This window comes from Phoca vitulina, unplaced genomic scaffold, assembly GCF_004348235.1.
Source record: "Phoca vitulina isolate PV1807 unplaced genomic scaffold, GSC_HSeal_1.0 scaffold33, whole genome shotgun sequence".
In the NCBI taxonomy this organism is placed as follows: domain Eukaryota; kingdom Metazoa; phylum Chordata; class Mammalia; order Carnivora; family Phocidae; genus Phoca; species Phoca vitulina.
Window position 1 is genome coordinate 18,760,322 of NW_022589736.1, and position 23,950 is coordinate 18,784,271.

General features: G+C 37.2%; 1 protein-coding gene across 2 annotated transcripts in view; it reads left to right on the forward strand.

Moving 5' to 3' along the window:
• TMEM236 (transmembrane protein 236) overlaps nucleotides 1-23,388 on the forward strand; it is a 33,885-nt gene extending 10,497 nt beyond the window's left edge. The window contains exons 2-4 of one of the 2 annotated variants that reach the window (XM_032425967.1): nucleotides 3,556-3,628; nucleotides 7,183-7,324; nucleotides 22,741-23,388. In XM_032425967.1, coding sequence (XP_032281858.1) covers nucleotides 3,556-3,628; nucleotides 7,183-7,324; nucleotides 22,741-23,324 — 799 coding nt within the window. In that variant the 3' untranslated portion in view covers nucleotides 23,325-23,388. The remainder of the gene's footprint in view (nucleotides 1-3,555; nucleotides 3,629-7,182; nucleotides 7,325-22,740) is intronic. The other variant, XR_004301980.1, reaches the window with a different exon arrangement.
• Nucleotides 23,389-23,950: the final 562 nt, after the last annotated feature.

Below are 23,950 nucleotides of genomic sequence, written 5' to 3' on the forward strand. Positions count from 1 at the left end.
CATTGGATTAGGGGCCACCTAATGACCTCATTTTAACTTACTACCTCTAGAAAGACCCTATTGCCGAATGAGATTACATTGTAAGGTACCAGGAGTTGGAACGTCAACATATCTTTGGGGGGGAGGAGAACAGAATTTAACCCACACAACACTTATTAATAAATTATAAACATATGTTAGCAGTAAGTCAAGATTTTTAAATACAAATTATCATTATTTCTGGTTACATAAAACACAGAACTTGGATTAGAAACAGGTTACATCTTTATTTTCACTAACCTCTAATTGAAAGCTATCATTTCTTTCCATTTTGAATGTTGGTAACAAACCACAGTAGTATTATCAGAACCTGTAATTTCATTACATAGGTCTTTTCATATCACATTGCAGGTACTTCCTATTATGGTTTATGAATGATTTCAGTTTCCACTAGATCTTGAGTACTCCACAGGAAATAAGAAGAGAATGTGTTCATAGATAGGGACATGTTTTACTATATCAAAATTTTAAAAGAATTTGGGTAACTGTATTTCAACATAATTGTTTTGTTTTTAAAAATTATGTTTTGAGAAAGGCCCATAGGATTTACCAGATTCTCAGAAGTTTCACTGCTACAAAAATGGTTCAAAAACATTGTGCTGGCCAGTGGAGATAATGTAGTGAAACCACTGAGATAAGTTTTCTGCTTCCATGGAACTTAGTTTGGGGGATTGGCAAAGAAGAATGTGTAAAATGGTAAACAAGAAATAATCAGCAGAATTTCAGATAGTCATAGGGCTGTAAATTTTATAATTTGGATGACAGTGGATGTCAGACATGGAAGATCTGGGAGTAAAAGGAGTAGCCAGTGTACAATTTGAAGGTGGGGCGAGGTTGCTGTGATCATGAAATAACTTAGAAGGCCATAACGGCTGGAGTTAAGTGGTTTTTGGGAGAGAGGAAGGTCATTCTAAATGAGAATGAGTAGGAGAAAGAAGAGAAACCACACCATATAGAACATGTAGGCTAGAGTAATAGGTTCCAGTTTCATTGTAATTACATTACTCATGTATCAGAGATTTTTAAAAATTATGTAAAATGCACAAATGCGTGTGTTTTTTGAAAAATACACATAACATAAAATTGACCATCTTAACCATTTTTAAGCATATAGATCAGTGGCATTAAGTCCATTCACACTGTTGTGCGGTCACCAACCATCCATCCATAGAACTCTTTTCATCTTGCAAAACTGAAACTTTGTCTTCACCAAACACTAACTCTCCATTCACCCCACCCCTCATCATTGGAGATTTCTGAGCAGGGCAGTGATAAGATGTGTTTTACATTTTAAAAATATAACTATTTGCTCTGTGGAGAAAACATTGCTAGGCAAGAATAGAAGCACTAACAGGAAATCGGTTAGGAAGTCAGATATGAGATGACAGCGGATGAGCTAGAGTGTTAGCAAAGGATGGATTGGAAATGTGTTTTCAGTAAATCTACTTGCAGTAAACCAGACAGCATTTGATGATAATCAGAACAGGTATGGAGAAGGTTGTGGAGTCTTTTTCAGGCATGTTGAATCTGGATTGCCTATGAGACATCCAAGTGGAGGTAACAAATAGAATTGGGCATACAAGCCCAGAACTCAGGAATATTTATATATATATAATATTGATTTTGATTTTTCAGAAAAGACATTTAGAGATTGTATACCAAGAATGACTTCAAGTGAAAACATTTGGATATTTCTTACTTGAACCAAAAAAATCACATATATATATATATATACACACACACACATATAATTTATATCTTACATATCATATTATTATATTTTGTATATTTATATATCAATATATATTTTATATATAATAATTTATATAAATATTTATATAACATATAAATAATATATATATAATATTTGGAAGTCATGGATAAGTGGGTGGTATTTAAAACCATGGGATTGGCTTAGATAATTGAGGGAGAAAATATAGATAGAGAAGAGCAGTGGGAGTAATCCCTGGGGCACTCCTGTCTATTTTTGAGCACAAGTTGAGAAGAAGAGGGCTCCGTGAAGGCTCTAGCTAGTCTTAGAGAACCAGGTGCTGCAGGAACCTAGATCTGGGCTCAGAAAAGGAGGCAAAGCTACCCCTTAAAAGCCCCATTGTACCTCTGGTTTTAGCAGGTCATATTGGGTCTGGCTGGGAGAGGTGTCTATCCCGCCCTCTAATTTATATCTATACCTAGAAGGCTGGGATCGACGGAAACATGGTAGTACCAAGGAGAAATCCTTAGTTATTTGAAAGAGTTCAACACTTTTTGTACTTAGAAACACATTATCATATAAATGTAATTAGTAAAATGTGTAATTAGTGAAATGAATATTTAAGGAAAGAGGAGGTAAGTATTTCATTATACAAAAGCTTTGAGTATATTTTGTCTTCCCATAAATTAATGATGCTAAGTGTATATTTTAATTCTTTCTGTCGTATTTTATGTATTATATATGTATTATATAACAATAACTATTTGATTAATTGATCATGTAAGGTTTAAGAAATGGTCCAAAAAACAAATGTGAAAATTTATGTGATTTTTATTTTTATTTTATTTTATTTATTTTTATTTTATTTTATTTTTTTAAAGATTTTATTCATTTATTTGACAGAGAGAGAGATAGCGAGAGCAGGAACACAAGCAGGGTGAGCGAGGGAGAGGGAGAAGCGGGCTCCCCGCTCAGCAGGGAGCCCGATGTGGGGCTCGATCCCAGGACTCTGGGATCATGACCTGAGCTGAAGGCAGATGCTTAACGACTGAGCCACCCAGGAGCCCCTATGTGATTTTTATATATCATATATATATGTATATATACATACATATATGTGTGATTTTTATATATATGCGATATACATAAAATTTTATATTTTTGTGTATATAATATATATGTGATATATGTGATTTTATATATGTATATATATATGATATATAAAATCACACATTTCATTTTATATATATTTATATATATATAATTTTTTTGGCTCAAGTAAGAAATATCCAAATGTTTTCACTTGAAGTCACTCTTGGTATACAGTCTCTAAATGTCTTTTTTGCAAAATCAATTTTAGACATAGGATATAATATAATACTTAAGAAAGTCACGTGTTTTGCAAAATCAATTTTAGACATAGGATATAATATAATACTTAAGAAAGTCATGTTTGTTTTTTTTTTTCAGTTGGTCACTGGAGCCAGAACTCTTGGGCAGGATTCCAAATAATAATGAAAATGTTGAATGTCACTTGTCTTGTCTTGCACAGAAATGCTCTTAGAAGTCCATGGTTTGCTAGTTATTTGGAAATCTCTCACCCCTTTGTTCTAGAAAAATATTCCGGTTTTTGCGTGTGTTGCCCTTTGCCATACTCAAACATTTGGGAAATGGAAATAAGGAAGCAGTAGTTTCTTAGAAAAACTATAGATGAATGGAACAGGAACTGCAAAATTAGCAAAATGTAACAGGAACTGTTGATCTGGTACATTATTGCTTTTGCTTATTTTTTTCTCCTTTGCTAGGAGACCTGTTATGATGATGTGTGTTATGCTCACCACACTTCCCAGCTTCAGCTTTTCTATCGCAATGACCGAGGTATGGAATTTTTATTTCTTTTGATGCAAGATTTTGAGATTTTAAAATTTCCTCTGTTACTGGAATTTGATAGAACAGTGTGCCCGAAAATTTTCTTAAAGTTTATTTTATCCAATCTTTTTCCAAGTTATAATGTATCTATTTAAAGTACTAAGATCATTGTTACCTCTGCAATTGTGAAGGAAGGTCTAGCAGCCAATTAAAAAAAAATACCTTCTGTGTTTGTGTGTGAGAGACAGGAATGTTAATTTCAAAATAATAAAAAAGCAAGGAATTTGAAAGTAGACCCACATTTGTTTCTTTTAACTAGATGTCTTTTGAGTGTCCTCAGTCCTGAACAATATCCAAAGGAACAACCACTCATTCTAAGACCTTTGATAATATATCCGTTGGCAAAGCATTTGCACATGATATTTGTTTGAAAATAAACTTGACTTTATGTTTTGACTTAATGAAGCTTCAAAAGGACTCTGATAGATGGGCATCTACAGGACAGGAATATTACAGGCAGAACTTTTAGGTTGTGAGAATTTTATTGTCTAAAAAAGGTTCAAAGAAGAATGCCCTATTAACCTTATTAATTTGGATGATGCTGTGAAAGATAATTTTCACTTCCCCAAAGTGAGTGACCTAAATTACTTTATATTTCATAGGTGAAGTATGTTGAATAGATACTTATTAAGTGCATATTACATGCCAGGCAGTGTGTTAGGTACTGGGATAAAACACTAAGGAAATTTGATGGAGTCTCTGGCCTTCAGTAGTAATTTATCAACAGTAGAGAGAAAAATAAACAGGCAATCAGAATAGTTATGCTAGGCTTAGTGAAAGAAGTGAGTACTGGGTAGTGTATGATATCATTAGAAATACATGGTTGTTGGAATATGTCCTAGATGCTACATTAGGACAATATATGAATGTGTTAGAATAACCTCAGAAGGCTCCACAGAGGTACTTTCCATCAAACAACAATATGTGAATATTTTTATCTAGATTTATCTTTTTCTCTTCCCTCCTCCCCAAAGACTTTGTAAAGCACTTGGGAGGTCCCCAAGACCTTTAAAAATTCAGTTTACAACCTGTTAAGGAACCCTATTATCATAAAGTGACGGTGTATTTGTAGTTTGATTGACCTTTTGGGGGCCAAAACAACCTTTTTGGTTCTTTTCTATTATGTCCTTATCCACTGTTGCACATTTTTTCCTTCTTTAATTTTTCACTCAAGTATAACACACAAACAGAAATGTGTACAAAGCACAAGGTATACAATATTAATGAAATAGCACAGAGCAAAACCCTGTGTAAACACTACTGAGGTCAAAAAATAACTTTGCCAGCTCCCTAAAAGCCACCCCCATGTTTTTTTGCAATGACAACATTTCCCTCCTCCTCAAAGGTAACTTCTGTCTTAACTTCTAATGCCATATATTGGTTTGTCTGGTTTTGAATCTTTCATAAAGGGAAATACAATTATATATATATATATATAATTATAATTATATATATATATAATCTATCTATCTATCTATCTATCTATCTATCTATCTATCTATCTATCTATCTATCTTCTATTTATCTACCTAATCTATGTCTGGCTTCTTTTATTCAAAAGTGTGATTCATTCGGGTTTTTGTGTACAACTGTATTCCATTCATTTTCATTCTGTAGAGTATTTCTTATTATGAATATATTACAGTTTACATTTCTGCTTTTGATGCCCACCTTCAGTTGTGTCTGGTTTTGGTTATTACAAATAATGCTGCTGTGAACATCTTTGAATGTGTCTATTGATGCACATAGGCAAGAATTTCAGTTGGTTAAAGATGCAGGAGTATAATCGAGGGGTCATATGATATTCAAATGTTCAACTGTAGCAGAAGATGCCAGTTTTCCAAAGAGATTCTACTAATTTAGACTTCACACTGGCAGAGAATGAGCACACCTATTGTTCCACATCCTCGCTAGCCTTACCTTGTAAGTCTTTTAGCCATTCCGATGGGTATATTCTTGAATCTCATTGTAGTTTTACATTGCATTTCACCAATAATTAATGAAATTGGGTGTTTTCTCATCTTGCCAATTTTTTCCTATTGTGTTATTTATCTTTTTGGAATTGATTCAGAAGTTATTTATATATTCAGATTTCAAGCCCTTTGTTGATCATATGTATTGCAAATATATTCACGCTTTGTGACTTAATACTTTTCATGCCATTTTTGGATGAAGAGTTCTTAATTTAAAAACAGTGCAGTTTATCAGTTTCTTTTTTTCATGGATAATAATTTTGGTAACTTGAAAAGATTTTGTCATACTGTGAATCTGAACTTCAAAGACCTGTAGATATCCTCCTATATTATATTTTGGAGCCTGTATTATTTTACATCCTCTTCTAGATTCACAATCCATTTGAAACTAATTTTTGTATATGTTGTGCAGTGGGGAGTCTGTTTTTCCCCCCAATTAATGTCTAATGGACTGAGCACTATTTATTAAAAAGTCTGTCTTTCCACATTTCTCTGTGGTGCTGCTTTTGTTATAAATCAGGCATGTATATATACACGTCTATTTCAAGCCTTGTTTTGTCCACTGCCTACTTTTATATACCTATGCCAACATCGCATTGATTTAATTCTTCTAGCTGTATAATAGCTCTTTATAGCCAAAAGAGTAAATCTTTATATCTTTTTCATCTAAACGTCTTGCCCTTTGTATTTCTATATGGGTTTTAGAGTCCGCTTGTCATTTTCCACAAAAACTTTGAATTTTGATTGAGGTTGCATTGAATGGTATCATTTTTTAAAATTGCATTTTCCCTTTATTGGTATTTAGAAATAATTTATCTATTTTGGGGAGATTTTCCCCATGTACAATTATGTAGTCTATGGAAATATATATATATATGTGGAATAATTTTATTATATATATATATATATATATATATATATAAAAATATATACAATGTTTCTTTCTTTCTCTTCCCTCATTATACCAGCTAGGACCTCTAGTACGATGCTGAATAGAATTGGTCATGGTGGCACCTTTGTCTTCTTCCTGATCTCAGAGGAAAAACTCAACATATCACCACTAATATGATGCTTGCCATAGGTTTTTTTGTAGATACCTTAATCAGATGAAGGAAGTATCCCAAAACCTGCCTGGGTTTACCTGGGCTCTCCCTTCTTGGAAAACCCTGAACTCCATCCAATATCTGTCCCCCTCATTCTCTGACCTAAGGACTCCCAAAGGCTCTGCTTAGCAGAAGAGTTGGAAGAAATTGCACATCCCACCATTACCAGGAACCTGCCATTGTATTTTTGTGTGTATTTACCAAGCTCTATCTTGAACTGAAAGCTCTTCCACTGATAGGAATCTTTGTTACATCTTTACAAATTGTTCAAAAGCTTATGGGGTTGAACACCTGAAAATCTGGAAATCAAGCTTCTAGTCTTTTAGCAAATGTCTTTATAATTAATTTATTGCTACTTTCAGACTATTAAAAGAATTTTAAAGAAAGCACAAAAATATAATCCTTCTAAATGGTTTTCTGAAAACAGGTTCAAAAAAATATTAATGGTACTGTGGATATCTTACCTGATAATTTACCTGACCTGCCAGTTTCTCTGGTTCTGACTTCCTTGATTGTGGTTGATATTATTGAAAAACTCAGGATATATCCTCTTAGAGGGCGGCTAAAGAGTAAGTATTCTTTTAAATATAAATATTTTTAGAAGTTTGACAGATTATTCACCTTTCTGTCACCCTGTTACCTGTTGACATGTTTAATGATACCCTTTCTGACATCTAACATTATAGTTAGAAGATCAGAAATGAAGAGATCTAAATATAGTTCTTTTAAAACCTACTTTGATAGGCAGTTATTCTTATTTGTATTTTGGTAGTACTGATAAATGAATAAACTTACCAAATATTTAATACCAAAAACTTTAATGTTTACTATAACAAGAAAATTATCTAAGTAAATTATTATAGATTTATATTTTTCAGGAACGCTCTTAAAACCTTAAGTTTAGATAAATAAATAGTTTAGGTTTAGATACCTTTGATACAGAAATTAATGTGACTACTGCAGTATGTCTTAGAGAATTATGTGTGTGTTTTTTTTTTTCTAAAGATTTTATTTATTTATTTGATAGAGACACAGCGAGAGAGGGAACACAATCAGGGGGAGTGGGAGAGAGAGAAGCAGGCTTCCCGCTGAGCGGGGAGCCCGATGTGGGGCTCGATCCCAGGACCCTGGGACCATGACCTGAGCCGAAGGCAGACGCTTAACGACTGAGCCACCCAGGCGCCCCGAGAATTATGTGTTTTTAATTGTGGATTGTCAAAAGCTAACAATCACACTAACAAAACCAAGATATGCCACAAATACTCTTCCAAAGGGATCAGTCAAAACTAAATTTAGGTTGGCCTTAAAAAAAAAAAAAAAAAAAGGAAAAAGGTATTATGCTAATTGAATATTATGATTGGTCTTAAATTTTCTTAACTTTCACTTAATTTCATGTGATAGTATCTGTGTTTAATTTATACTAAGTGTATGCGATAGTTCTTGTATGACTAAGATTTTATATTTGAAATGGGTAGGTTTTGTCTAATCACTTCCTGGTGGAGTGGAGGGGTTAGACTGAGTGAGTCACTGGGGAATGCTTTACAGTAATAGGGATGACTACTACAGCCAGGAAGGAAAAGACTAGAGAATCATGTATGGATCATGAGCCACCAGCCTTTCAGTCACTCTTACTCCTCAAATTTGAAAAATAAAACCGAGTTGGGAGGCCGCCAGGAAATCTGAGACTCTGAGTTTCAAGTTTTGCGCTCTGTCCTCGGGTAGGAAGTGACGGTTGTGATGTTTAACATAACGCAGGGTACGAGGTAGGTAAGATGGTAGCTAGTGGCCATCTTTTGAGGACAGGGTATCCTCAAGTTATATCTGCCCTCCAGAGCCAAGCGTATTTGTCTCAGACTGAGGAGATTTGGGGATTGTCACATCCTTTGCTCCTTCTCTAGACTCTTCCTTGATGCAACCCTGTTTTGAAATTGGATTGTTTTTGATAATGCTGTACCTTCCCTGTTAATGTGGACATTCTGTTTACTTTCTTAGTGAAAATTCTCTTTCTAAAAAATACACATGTATATTTTTGGGAATAAGTTATTGGCATCTTATATTTTAAGTGATGAGTTGGATTGTCAAAGGGGCATTTTCCCCGTATCCAGCAATGACGATGACACTGAGAATTGAAATAAGAAAACCCCAAAGAAGTCAGTCTTGGAGACAAGATTTGAGAACATCTTGCACAACTGCTTTTTCTTATTTGAAAAGCCTTCTTCTTGAGCTCCTCTGCCCAAACTTGGGAGGGTTAATATCTGGTTTAATAGCTCTACCATTTAATTAAATCATGCTTTAAAAAAAACTAGCATTCACTCAAAATACCTTTGCAAATATTAATTTATGTCAATTTAATTTTTTGCAAGCTTTTGAATATGCATACTAACAAAATAGATTATGTGAATTTTGAATGTATGGGATATTCTCATTCTCTGGAATTTAATACATAAATTCATAAACATGTAAGTTATAGTACATAAATCTGAACATAAGCCGGTATGCTAAAAATATGTTGTCACTGCATGTGGTACTTCAGAATCCAAGAAGTACAGTAGGAGTGGGTGGTGACTAAGCTTTAGAAACATTTGGCTCCCTTTAGAAAATGTTGGGAAATGGAATATATTCTGTTCTGTGCTCTATCCAGAGAGTTTGAAATGCCTACCCATCTATCAGCTTGTAGCAGTTATGACCTTCTACTTGATGAAACTAAGGTCATCTACAATGCTTGGATTTCTGGACACTCTCGTGCTATCTCAACCATCCCAATTCTAAGCTAGAAAAGCTTGATCTTTGTGTAGCTCCTCCTTTTCTATAATTTTAAATAAAAGTTATTCTATACAAAAAAAAATATGCTTATGCTTAAAGCAATCCTCACTGGATCAAGGAGTCCTTTCCGCTAACTTTCCATTACCAGTTGAAACATCTCAGTATCAAGCGATTACTATGTCATAACATCCAAGGGCATCATTTCACATAGCCTGAGCCTCACACGGGAATATTTTCTGATACACAGATCCCTGAGGCACAGCCGCCTCACAGATGGATGTCGTACCTAATAATGTCACGTCCCAGCCATGGGAACAAATAATAGGAATACAATATATAGCCTGAATGTCCCCAGCTCTTACTAGTGTGTGGGTACTGATGAGCACACTTTGATATTTCTATTTGAATTTTGCTAGCTCAGTCCCAACCAATGAATGACTGGACCTCCATCCCTCTTCCTCTTCCATATTGTTCCCTCTCCCATTTTTTTGTAAGCCAGACCCAAGGTGATCTCCTGTGGTGTCATTTGTTGGTCCAGACTGCTAAGTATTCCATTGCTCCTGCTTTTTTTTCAGTCATCATTCTCACGCACAAACAACCTGGCATGCTATTTGTCCACCACTCTTGGACTGACTCTCCTCTAAATGCTTGTACTGCTGTTATTTGCTTCTGGGATATTGTTTGATGTTCTCTTGGTGCTTTAGACTGATTGCCTTTCTTCTGACATTTGGAATACTGACTTCCCTCCACAGAGATCTACTTGTTTAGAGAGCTCCCAAATAGAACAATAGATTTTCTTTTGGGAACACAAGCCTTTTATGCCCAGAATGTATATGTTCCAACAGATTGGCTGGGATTCAACAAGTTCAAGTAATGGCCATCCCACTCCAGTGGAAATCACCTTTTCCCCTCCTATCACTAGTTCTCGTGGCTGATTCTGGTAGAGCCAGACTCCTTCTTCTCTTGAGGTAGTTTTTTTTTTTTTTCCATGGGATCTCAGTTTCCTTACATCAGCCTTACCTATATTGTCTGAACCCCAAATCATGGTCACCATTAGACCCCCCCCTGCCCCCACATAGATTCCTTAACCTTCATAAAAGCCAGTAATGCAAACAGACCCACAAAGAAGTCCATGGTTAGGACGCAGATTTTCAGTTCTACGTACAAAGACTCACTTGAATAGCATAAGCCTAGCTCAGGCGCCACATTACAAGTGGTATAATAGCGTATAATAGTTAAAGTACTGTGGGGCGACACGTGAAGGAATACTTCATTTAATCTAGGGTGTTGGAGGTCAGAAAAATCTAAAGGGAATATCTGGGATTTGTAGGAGTTTAGGCAGGCATGGTAAAGAAAGCTTTCTACATGGAAAGGAAGATTGGGCCTCAAGAAATCCAGGTATACATGTAATAAATGTGCAAAAATAACCAGTTGGATTTCATACTCTGAATGGAGAAACCTATTGCTGGAATGGAAGTTGCCTTATTAAAACCAACTTTTGTTTGTTTCTCAAATAGTGAATTTGGAAACCTACAAAGTTGCTTTGTAGGGGGGTGTGGGCAGAAAGGGGAGGCTTAACTGGAGTCACTGGTTGCCCCAATTCCTACTTGAACCAAATCAATACAACATTTGTCTGTTTAGGAGCTGATACTTTATGTAAGATTTCATTTGAAAAAAAAAAAAAAAAAAGAATGGTTCTTCTGCTAACTGTCTAGAAACCATTAACCCAGGACCTCATTTAGATTCATAGGCTTTTGCTTTCTCTAAGGCAGTACCATAACTCAGGTGGCCAATTCTCTACCTCTCCAGCCCATGGCTTCCTGGGAATCTTGACACTGCACCCCCAAAGACAAAGTGTACCCTCATCCGAGGTGTTGTGACTTCCATTGCTCTGGGATGTGATACAATACAACAATACAACACACTAAAATGCACTACAATACAGCATTGCAGGTAGAGCGGGCTCATCAGGGTAGAGCACACACAGGTTTTGAGGCTCAACATATAAAAACCAGATAAAATTTTTAACATTCCATTTCGAACTGTTTTATTTCTAATGTTTTGTTTTCCCAAAATAATACATATTCATTTAAAAAGATTGTCAAATAAACATAAGCGAAAAAGAAGAAAATGGAAATCAACCATGATCTTGTAGACTAGAGATTTAGAACTGATAGCATCTTCGTGGACATACTTCACTTAAGGAAACCTATTTTGTATCTTTTTTCCTAACAGTTTGTGGTGGGTATCATTCTTATTATTGTATCTTCTTCAGTACATGGTTTTTATTGTACTAACAAACCCTAACTTATTTAACCATGATTCATTAACTAACCGCTGTTGTTGGACAACTAGATTCTTTTCCAGTTTTTAACTACTAAAAGCACTATTGTTAGGACTCTTGTTCAGAAGTAAAAAGGGTTGCAGAAAAAAGGAGAAGGATGTGGTGAGAATGAGCAGGGTGATGTGGTTTGAGTTGAGCAGGGGAGGCAAGCCATGTGTGGAGCGCACATGCATGGATGGTAGAGGTGGTCAGTGTCTGCAGGACCCTGTGCTGTGTATGAGAGTTAGAAGCCACTTGTAGGTGACTGGCCAAGCAGTGGCCAGGGACAGAGAGAGTTAATGGCCACTGGATGACAGCCGAATGATACCAGGAGGATGACCACAGAGTGTCCTCAGAAGACCCTGAGCATCTGCACATGCCCAGACTCCTTGGCAACGACACTTGCCAGAAGAAATGGGACTATTATGGACTGGCTGCACATGCAGACAAATACAGAGGGGGTCATTCATAGGGGATTGTACAAACGGGATAGCAAGATGGTTTGGCTGCATTGGGGATATCTGCACAGTCAGAGACGACTTGCTAGAGGTGAGATCAACAGGATATTTGAGTGGAAAACATCAGAGCTCTGCAGAGGAGGTGGTTTCCACTGTCACATCAGTCAGAAGTGCCAGGTATGATGTTGGCAGTGTAAGATTTTCAAATAAATCTGCTCTCAGTGGCCCTAGTCCAGTTCTTACTGTGTAGTCTCTTTAATACCCAGAGACTGGGGCCAAGTGCTGCCAGATCTTAACAGCATAGATGATTACTTCTTTACGTTAAATGCCTAGACGTACAATTTCTGCCTCCAAGTATATGCAAGCTTTTAAGGTTTTTGACAGGTGTCAATCAATCAAATGACCCCCTATAAAGAATGCCCTAATTTGCCATCTAAACAGTAGTGTAAGAAAACACCTGTTTCTTCTCAACCTTGTACCTTTGGATAATATATTCCTCTTTATCTTTGCCAGTTTCATAGGCAAAAACAGTATCTTATTGTTTTAATAATTTGCTTAAGGTAGTAGTTGTGTTGAGCATTTTCTCATAGGTATCTTGGCTATTTGTATTTTTTAAAAATCATATTTTTCTGTCCTTGATCTGTTTTTCTGTTGATATGTTCGTTCCTTTGTTGTTTCTACTACTGATTCATGAGTTCTGTAAATAGTAAGGACATTAGTTAGAATGGCAAAAAATGACAAGGCAAGAAACAACAAATGTTGGAGAGGTTGTGGAGAAAGGGGAACCCTCTTACACTGTTGGTGGGAATGCAAGTTGGTACAGCCACTTTGGAAAACAGTGTGGAGGTTCCTCAAAAAATTAAAAATAGAGCTACCCTATGACCCAGTAATTGCACTATTGGGTATTTACCCCAAAGATACAGATGTAGTGAAAAGAAGGGCCATATGCACCCCAATGTTCATAGCAGCAATGTCCACAATAGCCAAATTGTGGAAAGAGCCAAGATACCCTTCAACAGACAAAAGGATAAAGAAGATGTGGTCCATATATACAATGGAATATTACTCAGCCATCAGAAAGGATGAATACCCAACTTTTGCATCAACATGGATGGGACTGGAGGAGATTATGCAAAGTGAAATAAGTCAAACAGAGAAAGTCAATTATCATATGGTTTCACTTATTTGTGGAACATAAGGAATAGCATGGAGGACATTAGGAGAAGGAAGGGAAAAATGAAGGGGGGGAAATCGGAGGGGGAGATAAACCATGAGAGACTATGGACTCCGAGAAACAAACTGAGGGTTTTAAAGGGGAGGGGGGTGGGGCATGTGTTAGCCCGGTGATGGGTATTAAGGAGGGCACGTGTTGCATGGAGCACTGGGTGTTATTCACAAACAATGAATCATGGAACACTACATCAAAAACTAATGATGTACTGTACGGTGACTAACATAATAAAAAAATAAAAAATAAAAAAAATAGTAAGGACATTAAACTTTCCCTGTCAGAAATATATATTTCAGTTATTTGCCTTTTAATTTTACTATACTGTTTTTGATATAGGAAATTTCTAATTTTGACATAATCCAATCTATAAATATTTCCTCTCTGGACTCTATGAAGTTATGCTTTAAAAATCTTTTTTTCACTCCAAGCTGATATAAATATTTACCAATTATCTTCTCAAAAATTTTGTACACTTAAATGTTTCATGAAGAGAAGTTGGAATCTCTGTAGGGTATAAACTCATTAATTTATAGGTAACCAATAAATCAGGAATGATAATCAGTATATTTATTCACTTGATCTGGCAAAGCTTTTAGACCCTGCCTTTATTTCTTTCCATTTCTCCTGATATTTCCAACATAAAAAAAAGAACTTAATACTGTGCTTTAAAAATGTCAATGCCAGTCATAGCAACCCCAGATAAACTGAATCAGGATTTCTGAGGATGGGACTTGGGCATATTTAAATTTTTAAAAACAAAACCTCATTGAATTCTGATTGGTATCCCCAATTGTGAGCAGTGGTTTTCACTTTTTTACTACACATTCAGATTGCCTAAGGGGCTTGAAATTTTTTTGACTCCCAGACTGAACCCTAGATAATTAAATCATAATTTTGGTGGAGGATAGGGCCAGGCACAAGTAATTTTTAAAACTCCCCAGGTGATTTACACTTATGAATGTTATTCAAGTGGATGGGCAGAAAGCAAGCAGGGGCAGTTTATACCTGTTAACACCCCAATGTCTTTGTGAAGTAGGAAGCAAAATTACCTGCAGAGAGCACTGGGAATGGATGGAAGGGAGAGACTCTGTAACAGGATGGGTAAGGTTTGGAATAATTGCTGAGGGTCAAGGGCAGGGAGATGGATGGATGAGAGATGCATAGGGTTCAGCAAAGGATGGAAACCAGGAATTTGTCCTGCGACCAATCAAGATTATGAGAGCTTTCTTCAATGATACTGAGAAATCTGGGCATTGATTGTAGAAAAGTTGGAACTGGAGGGCTGATCCAGGTTTAGGGGTTTGCAGAGCATGAATGGAAGAAGGAAAAGGATCTGTTACTTTATTAGTTACTTCTTCTTATTGAATTACACAATTTCTTAAACGAATGACAATGATGATTTTTATTGAACTTCTAAGCTATTTCTGGTGAATCATGGGCCACCTGTGGACATATATGCAGGGACTCACCTGTTGGGTACTCACCAGAGGCATCTTTTCACAATACATATGCGTGATCACTATCTACTGATCAGTACACCAGGGGACAGTTGTTGGGGTCTCAGCATATACAATTAACTTCTTCAGGTTATATGCCTAGACCAGCAATTTCTGGCTTGAAGTATATGCAAGGCCTGGCATCCGCAACTTTCAAAAGTTCTGCAAACAGTTCTGATACCCACCCTGACGGAGAGCCCCTCGTGATAGGAAGTATTGGGAATTGTGACATATACCAAGTTAAAAGCTGAGAGCCCAAATCCAAATTCCTGAAGCTATTTGCTTTCCAGATTTCCTTGAAATGGAATGCAACACACTTTAACCAGATAGAATGTAAGAGATGCCACAGACAGTAAAGGGGGGAAAAAGGGATGCTGCTTTTCTCTGAATAAAATAAATGGCACTTTGAGTTCCCCTTTGTTTCTTTTTAAGAAAAAGCTTATTATACAATATGAGCCCAGCGTGTGAGCTGGGTTTCCATAATGTATTTTGCAATGGCTTTAGAGAGTGCATATGAGGAACACTGTGTTCGGGGCCATGCCAAAAAGGGGGAGTATTTCCTTCACACCCTCCTTTTGCTACTTAGAAGAAGGAAGTTTCAGAAAAGTATGTACGTTAGTTCTAGGATTTTTTCCCCTTCTCAAGAAGTAAGTAGCTATTTACCAGACTGGGATGAGAGAAGAGTAGAATTTCTGATTTATACCTTCTAATGAAGTACCAGCTGTCAGGATTAGGTCAGTGGGTATTGGGCCAGAAATTATATTGTAGCAATCCTCATGCCAAAAGACATAAGACATCAGGTGCTATCAAATTGTGACCCTTTGATTAGGACAACTTTACATGGTTATAGCAATTCGGCATTTAATTGTTACTTTCTTCCTACATGGGGAAAATTTATGAACAATGTTAGTATATCAAGTGAGATTCTTGAGAGTTGCAGGATATTTTCAAAGTAAATATTTTAGGGAGACTGATAGAAATAAGGGAGCATGAAGAACTCAGCATGCATTACCTTGTTACAATACCAAGCCTTGTTCTTCCTATCATTATTAGTCCGCAAAGATTATGGCCCCAGATTGAGAGTAAAGGCATAGGTCGTTGATTTTCAATATCTAGATTTTCTTGGGGCGCCTGGGTGGCTCAGTCGGTTAAGTGTCTGTCTTCAGCTCAGGTCATGACCCCAGGGTCCTGGGATGGAGCCCCATGTCAGCTCTCTGCTCAGCAGGGAGCCTGCTTCTCCCTCTCCCTCTCCTCTTCTCCCAGCTTGTGTACTCTCTCTCTCTGTGTCTCTGTGTGTCAAATAAATAAATACAATCTTTTTTAAAAAATCTAGATTTTCTTGTCTTGGAGGGAAGAGAGAATAAAGTAGGTTGTTGAGCTGATGGTCTGCAGAAGGTATGGATGTTCTTGGTCATTTTGTGTTAAACATCATGGGGTCCTTTGTATGGAGCATCATTTTGCTGTGGCTCTGCTTGCACCTGCTATTTCAGAACCCCAAGTCCCCCTATTTCTGGATGGGGGTGGTGTTCTTAGTCTGTGTCCTATGAACTCAGAAACACTGTCTTCTCGGAATCACACGTGGGCATTTTTGTCCCTTGACTGGTGACCCCACTTGCCGCCGGTGCCTGGGAAGCCTTTGCAATGTCTTGAATCAGCCTGCTGCTGTAGGAGCCGTCTCCCGCCGATGTCTGTCCCAGTCCTGCTGGGCGATGCTGGGGACACTTTGCTCTGGCTGTGATCCCGGGCCCAAAGCCATGTGTGACGTCTTCTCTCACCGGTGAGCTGAGCATGTGCCCAGGCCGTGCTGCCAGGACCTCCTAATGTCCTCCAGGGCTTGTTAGCTGTGTCAGTTGCATGGTCTCACTTAAAGAGCTCTCTCTAGGATCTAGACCACAATCTTAGGGCAGACCCTGTGCAGGACTCCGGAGACCTTCTTCCTGTTGAATGGAGGTTGGGGGGGGGGGGGTGCGTTGTTATTCCACCTGGCTTTAATGCCTTGGCTTACTTGCCTTCAAGCACATTCCCCCAGCAAGATGCCCATTGCTCCCTTATGTGAACAGACTCCTGAGCAGGAATGTCTCCCATCTTTTATACAGCAAATCTTTAGGGAGGATCTATTGTATACCAGGCACTCTGCTAGGTCCTGCGGGTACAGTGGTGAGTGAAAACGGGCAGAGTCCCCCTGTTATGGAGCTCTCGGTTTAGTGGACATAATAGCAAATCAATAAATTACACTAGCAAATGTGTATAATTAAAGTTGAGGCAAGCGCTCTGAAGGCTAAAAACAGGCTCATTCCCATGTGTGTCCATTTCTGTCACCCAGCTTGTGTTCCTGCTGGGATTCCAAGCTTTGTTCTATATCCAAGCACTTACTAGTAGAGGCATTTCAAAGTCTAGAATTATTTATATTTGGAAATAAGATACCCATATGCTTTTCAGCATTTTACTTTACTATTTATGTTTTATTTAAATATAGTCAATATTATATGATAGATAATTATCATATATTAATATATATCATATATTTATAGTTGTCCATATATTTAATATAATGATTATAATTGTTATATTATTATATATAATATAATATCTTGTCCAGGAAGGTGGTCTTTAAACTATCCAGCCTTCAAGCTGCAGCAGACAAAAGAATTTTCTTAATATTTTACATTGCCTAAAATCCAGAAATGATACGTTTATTTATTCTCATGCCTGGTAGGGAACTGGCAGTGAATAGGCTTTGGAATGTACTGGAAAACAGTATAATGCTTTTTCTAAGGAAAGTCCATGAGCTCTTTCAAAATTGATGATGGGTTGAATATTTGTCTTGAATTCATTATTATTATGAATTATTATTATTTGGTGAAAACTTGCATACCATTTTGAACACAAGCAGTAGTATGCTGGTCAATGTTTAAACCACCGTCTCTCCAGGGAATGCAGGGGAAGGCCCTGATTTGTAGCCTTTGTCCATTTCTCTGGTGTAATTACTCCTTCCATGACCATTTTCAAGCTACCAAGGTGATGTCACTGAACACTGATCACGGAACTGGGAAGAGATGCACGTGATAGACTCTTGTTAGCTGTTGTAAGCTGTGTGATCTGAGCAGGCAAATATGAGAATTAAAGTCCTGACCTCATGAAGGCTCTCTAGTATGACACAGTTTCTCAAACTTTTTGACCTCCGCCCCTCCCCCCCCATAAGTGGGATGGGGGTAACAGTGTAACTATAACCAAAGTTTAACAAACTGTAATCACTTTTACTATTTACTGCATTCTTATATTTAGTGATTGCTGTGTTTGATTCATTTAACACACATATGGCTGTTGCTGTGTGTCAGGCACCATTTTAAGTGTTCTATATATATTGACTTGCTCAGTCCTCATAACCACCCTGTGAAGTAGATGCTGGTTTCATCATTTATTACTTGGCAATGAAGTTACTTGTCTTCCAGAGCTCAGATGTGCTGCTGAAAGGAAACAAACTATACACAGTCCAATTGAGTTTAGTCGGTAGATAGCATCAAAATAACAATGTATATAAGTGCCTTGTTGTGTATTTTAATTTATTACATTTTTTCCATGACCAAAAGTGCTTTGTGTGCTTAAAATACTTTAAGATATTTGTAATGACTATTAATTTTCGTCTTTTCTAGATTTTTTTTTCCCTCAGAGTGTTATTTCTAATTCATTAGCATTTCACCTTCTCTAGAACATTTTCTCTCAGGAAAAATAGATTTGGGGGACTGTTAATCAAGACTATGTCCTTTCTGGTTCCTCTGCCTTCCACTCTCCCTCTTCAGCGGCTTTCCATTGAGCTTAGAAGAAAGTACAAAGCCTTTATCATGGCCCATAAGGTGCCACACAGTCTGAGTCTGCCACTGATAGCGTGATCTAGGGGCAAAGGGTTTGAGGTTCAAGTTCTGGTCTCTTTCCTTGCTATCTGTGTGACCTTAGAAACAATTGTCAATCTCTCTGTGCCTTAGTTTATTCATCTTTCAGGTGGGAAAATAACAGCATCTATGGTATAGAGTTATTCTAAGGATTAAGTGAATTAATGCACAGAAAGGGCTTAAGACAGTGTCTGGTATATAGAGAGCACTTATTAGGTTTGGGCTCCTCTCCTCTTCTTCCCCCTCTGCTTCCCCAACTCCTTACAAAACTTTCCCTCTTTCGATCACTCTGGCTGAAAGATCTTTGCACATGCTCTTTCTACTACCTAGAATATTCCTTTCTCCATTCTTCACCTAATTCATTCCTACTTATTCTTCAGGTCGCTGCTTAACTCTCACTTCTTGAATGAGCCTTCCTGACCTCTAGTCTCACTCAGACCCATACGAGAGTCTCTCATCACAGAACTGACCTTCTTTTTAAAGCCCTGCCACATTTTATTCTTCTGTATTTATTGATGTGATCACAGGTTACAGCATGGTGAAGGTGGGACTGTTTTCACAGTATTTGCTACCATTCTCTATGTCCGGTTGAAGCTTGGTATGGCCCTCTAAAATCTGTCTGCTCCTAACAGACAACTGGGAGCCTCACTAGTGCATTTTTAGTATCAGCTCCATTCCCGTCTTGGCTTTAGGTGCCTTTCCTTATGATTCTTTTTCTCTTATATTTAAATAACTCTTATTTCTTTCCTATTCTCTTTGCAAGAGGCACACATGTTCACTTTAGAAAATTCTCCACTACTGATTTGTTATGTTGTTCTTAGGTTTTCCCTGTAAACTATCTAAAACTTTGGGGAACAATTTAGAGAGAGAAATACATCAATACAAAGAAATAATCAAGGGTTGCCTGGGTGGCTCAGTTGGTTGAGCGACTGACTCTTGGTTTCAGCTCAGGTCATGATCTCGGGGTGGTGGGATCAAGTCCCCTGTTGGGCTCCCCTCTGGGTGCAGAGTGCAGAGTCTTCTTGTTCCTCTCCGTCTGCCCCCTCCCCCGCAGATGCATGCTCTCTCTCAAATAAATAAGTAATTTAAAAAATAGATGTGAATTACCTACTTAAACATTTACCTGTGATTAAAATTACATGTTCTTAAGTATTTAGCTTGCACAGTGAAGACAATGTTGTTTTGGCGACTGGCATCAGATGTAGGGAGCTACAGAATGGCTGTTACTTTTACTTTTTGCAGGGAAATGTCAACCTCTAGGGAAGTGAGTAGATCTCTTTCTTCATGCTTAGATCTTTTATGGATTTTGCACAAATAAATATCCTTTTACCCCAATAGAACACCACCACCAACAACAACAAAAGAACAAAGTGGAAATTAAAATAATAATTTGGAGGGGAACTAGTTACTGAATCAAATGGAATAGTATTGAGTACATGAAAGTTTACATTACTTGGGGGTAAATTTGGGGTCTACTCGAATGACCAACCGTTTCTTGGCTTCTTCAACACTACCTTGTCCTCTGGCAGGCCAGCAGAACTCTCCAGCCAATAGTTCTAGTACTTCTCCCTTGGAAAGAAGACAACAGAGTCCCTGTACCCCCAAATCTAAGCTAGTTTCTATTGAGCTGTGGAGAGATATGAAGCTCCCAGCCCCAATTTCACCAAATACCCATGGGTTGGGACTTTAGTAGCTTATTAAAAATGAACTCTAGCTAAGAATTCATTGTTCATCTCACAGCTCTTATCCACAGATATTAAGATTCTTACTGTTTAAAAATGTTAATGTGTCATGTCTTAGCTTGCCAGTTACTGGCATTGAAATAGTGCTGAATTTGCAATCATCCTCCAAAGCCCACATTATACACTGCATTATTTGTGTTGACAAAGGAATTTGGATTTCCCTTCAAATAGTTTTATCTACTAAGACAGGTGAAGGAGAGTTCTCCAGGACATGACATACTCTAAGAAACATAATTTCCATGTTGTTTTTTTTTCTTTTGTAAAATGAGAGATATAACTGCTGCCAGTGAGCATCTGAGTTTAAAAAGAGATGATTTTATGAATATTAAAATAATAGTAATGAGTATATAATTTTCTTTCTTACCTGACTATTATTTATTAAAATGATACTCATTCATGCTACTGTGTCATCTAAGGTTGGTAAAGAAGTTTCTAAGGGTCCTACCATTTATTTATAAATGATTCATATCAGAAGTAAGTACTATTTCAGGGTGCCTGGGTGGCTCAGTTGTTAAGCGTCTGCCTTCGGCTCAGGTCATGATCCCGGGGTCCTGGGATCGAGCCCCACATCGGGCTCCCTGCTCTGTGGGAAGCCTGCTTCTCCCTCTACCAGTCCCTCTGCTTGTGTTCCCTCTCTTGCTATGTCTCTCTCTGTCAAATTAATAAATAAAATCTTTTTTAAAAAAAATACTATTTCATCAAGAATTTAGATTATCTTTTTAGTTTATTGATTTACTCAATTCACACTTAAAATTTTAAAGAAGAAAACCAAGGTTTGTTTGTTCTTTAAACAGCTCCTATTTATAGTAATCAAACATTTTATTAGTCATTAATCATAATAATTTATTTATTTTAAAATGTTTTCACATCAGTTCAGTATAGTTCAACAAATATTTATTGACTTCGTGTCTTTAACCTTTAGAGCTATTTTGTCTTATCAAGTAATATGACAACTCAGCGTGTTTGCTGAGTAAACTTTGTTAAGACCTAACAAATTCTTAGCCAAAAAAAAAAAAAAATGGTGCTTAACTAGATGAATGTTTGAGAAATAATGTGCTGTACCATTTATGCATAAGAACCACACTATCAACATCGACACTGGTAGTAAGTTTTGAGATTTGAGGATCCCTCCATAATTCCCCAACCTCAACACCCATGTGTGCACAGAGAGGCATGCGCATGAGTGCACACACACACTCACACACGATGTGAAGTTCATGAGAAAATATCCTCCTTATTCAGACGCCTGTTGTGTTGATCAGGGATAGCCTTGTGGCCACAAACAAATTGCTTTAGTCTGATCAATTGTACTGACTGGTTCAAAAACTCTGAGGATAGTACAGTTTAAAGAAACTTGGATTGAGTGGCAACCTTCATGAAGACTTTCTCATGGTCCATCAGATTCCCTCTCAGGACCAAACTCCAAGCCTGGAGATCTGGATTGTAGTGATCCCTGTGGACTTCCTGTAAAAATGACAGCATTGGACCATTGGACTTTTAGAGTCATTTGATTTTATGATATTTGTATGTTTTATAATTAGTACATGATGTATTGCCTCTAGACAGTAATAGTAGCCATAAAGTTAAGAGATTATCAATTGGGGTCAAACAGATCTGGGTGTAAATTCCAACTCTGCCCATTACTAACTGTGTATTTGAATTGGTGTGTCATTTCACCTCTTGGGCTGCAGTTTCTATATTTATAAAATGGGATAGTAATCCCCATCTGTCCACTTTTTTTCTGAGGATTAAATGAGATAATGTGTGGAAGTGCTTAGCTCACTAACCAGTCATGGCTAGTACTGTGAAATGGTGGAAATGACTTGGAATCCATATCTAGAAAAATACAAAAATATGCAGAACCTTCTCTGCCTCTGGTTTTTCGTTTGTTTGTTTGTTTTTTATTTTTTGGCCATATGCCTCCCATTGTTGTCTGAAGTTCCATGTGTAAAACAGGTGTCAAACGAGAGAACACTTACAATTTTATCTTTAAATTTTAAAACTTAAGTAAAATTGAAATAAAATTTTAATTTACATACAATTTAAACCATTTTTAAATTCAAATAAATCAATTTGTTGCAGGTAACGAGGATAGGCACGGTCATACAGCCACTTTGCAGGAAATAAAAACTGTGACGGACCAAGTGAAGCAAAATGAAGAAAGCACTTCACCTCCTCAGCCGGCTAGGAGGACCGAGGCGTCACTGCCATCGGCAACAAGGATGCAGAACCCCGCTCCAGTGCTGGCGAGACCCCAAGAGCCCTCCTTTCACTCGGGAGTCCTGGGAAATATGTCCCAGCAGGACGACCGTGCCCAGATCTTCCTGTGGAGCTTTATGCTGTGGTCTGACACCATAGAAATGGTGCGCGTGGCTGGCCACTCCGCCGTGTATAAGTCAGGCTGGCTATACCCAGTCTACATATTCAGTTTTATTTCTCTCCTTCGAATTGTATTAACTCCTCAGAACCCTCTTCTGAATTCCCTGGGCATCCTTCTCCAGGATTTACCCTTTATTTTTGTTAGACTTAGTTTAGTCATTGCCCTGGGAACTATCACACCTGTACTGGGCCTTTGTAAAAACATACTGGTGACTCTCTCTTATGTGTACTTCAATCACGTAACCAAATTCAGGGCTTTCTCTACTTTTGAAACGTCTTCATTTTAAAGAGAAAATGTAATATAGTCAAACCTCTGCATTATGCATGTGTACACATTTGTAATTTTTTTTTTTCTGGGGCATAGGTTTTTGTACTATGTAAAGAAATGAATACATTGTAGAGAATACACTGTTTTTAATAACTGTAGCATATCATTTTTTAAGAAATATATTCAAATGATGTTAAATTTAAGCAAAGTTTTATTCTTATGTTAACTCCCCTGTATCTCTAGAAAATGTTAGTCATTTTAGTTATGTATACCACACTTTTTCTCAAAACACTCTTCATTAAAGCTTTAAAAAAATTAGAACATGTTTTCCCACTAAGTTAGCCCAAGAATGAGATTCTTATCATTTATATAAATTAAAGAGCATTACAAGACTTAGTGAGAACTGTTTTTTTAGAAAATACACCTCAAGTTCTTGAATAATTTTTAGATTATACTTTTTAACAATTTGAATTGTAGTTTTAGGGTCTTCTTCACACATGGGATTATGTTCTTTAATACACTGTGGCAAGTGACTTTTATGTAATCGACGAATTTCAGCATAAACAGCAGTTCAGTTTAATAGATGTTTGGTTCAGTTTGAGGCACAGTTCTTTTGCTAGTACTGAAGTATTAATGTAAATACTG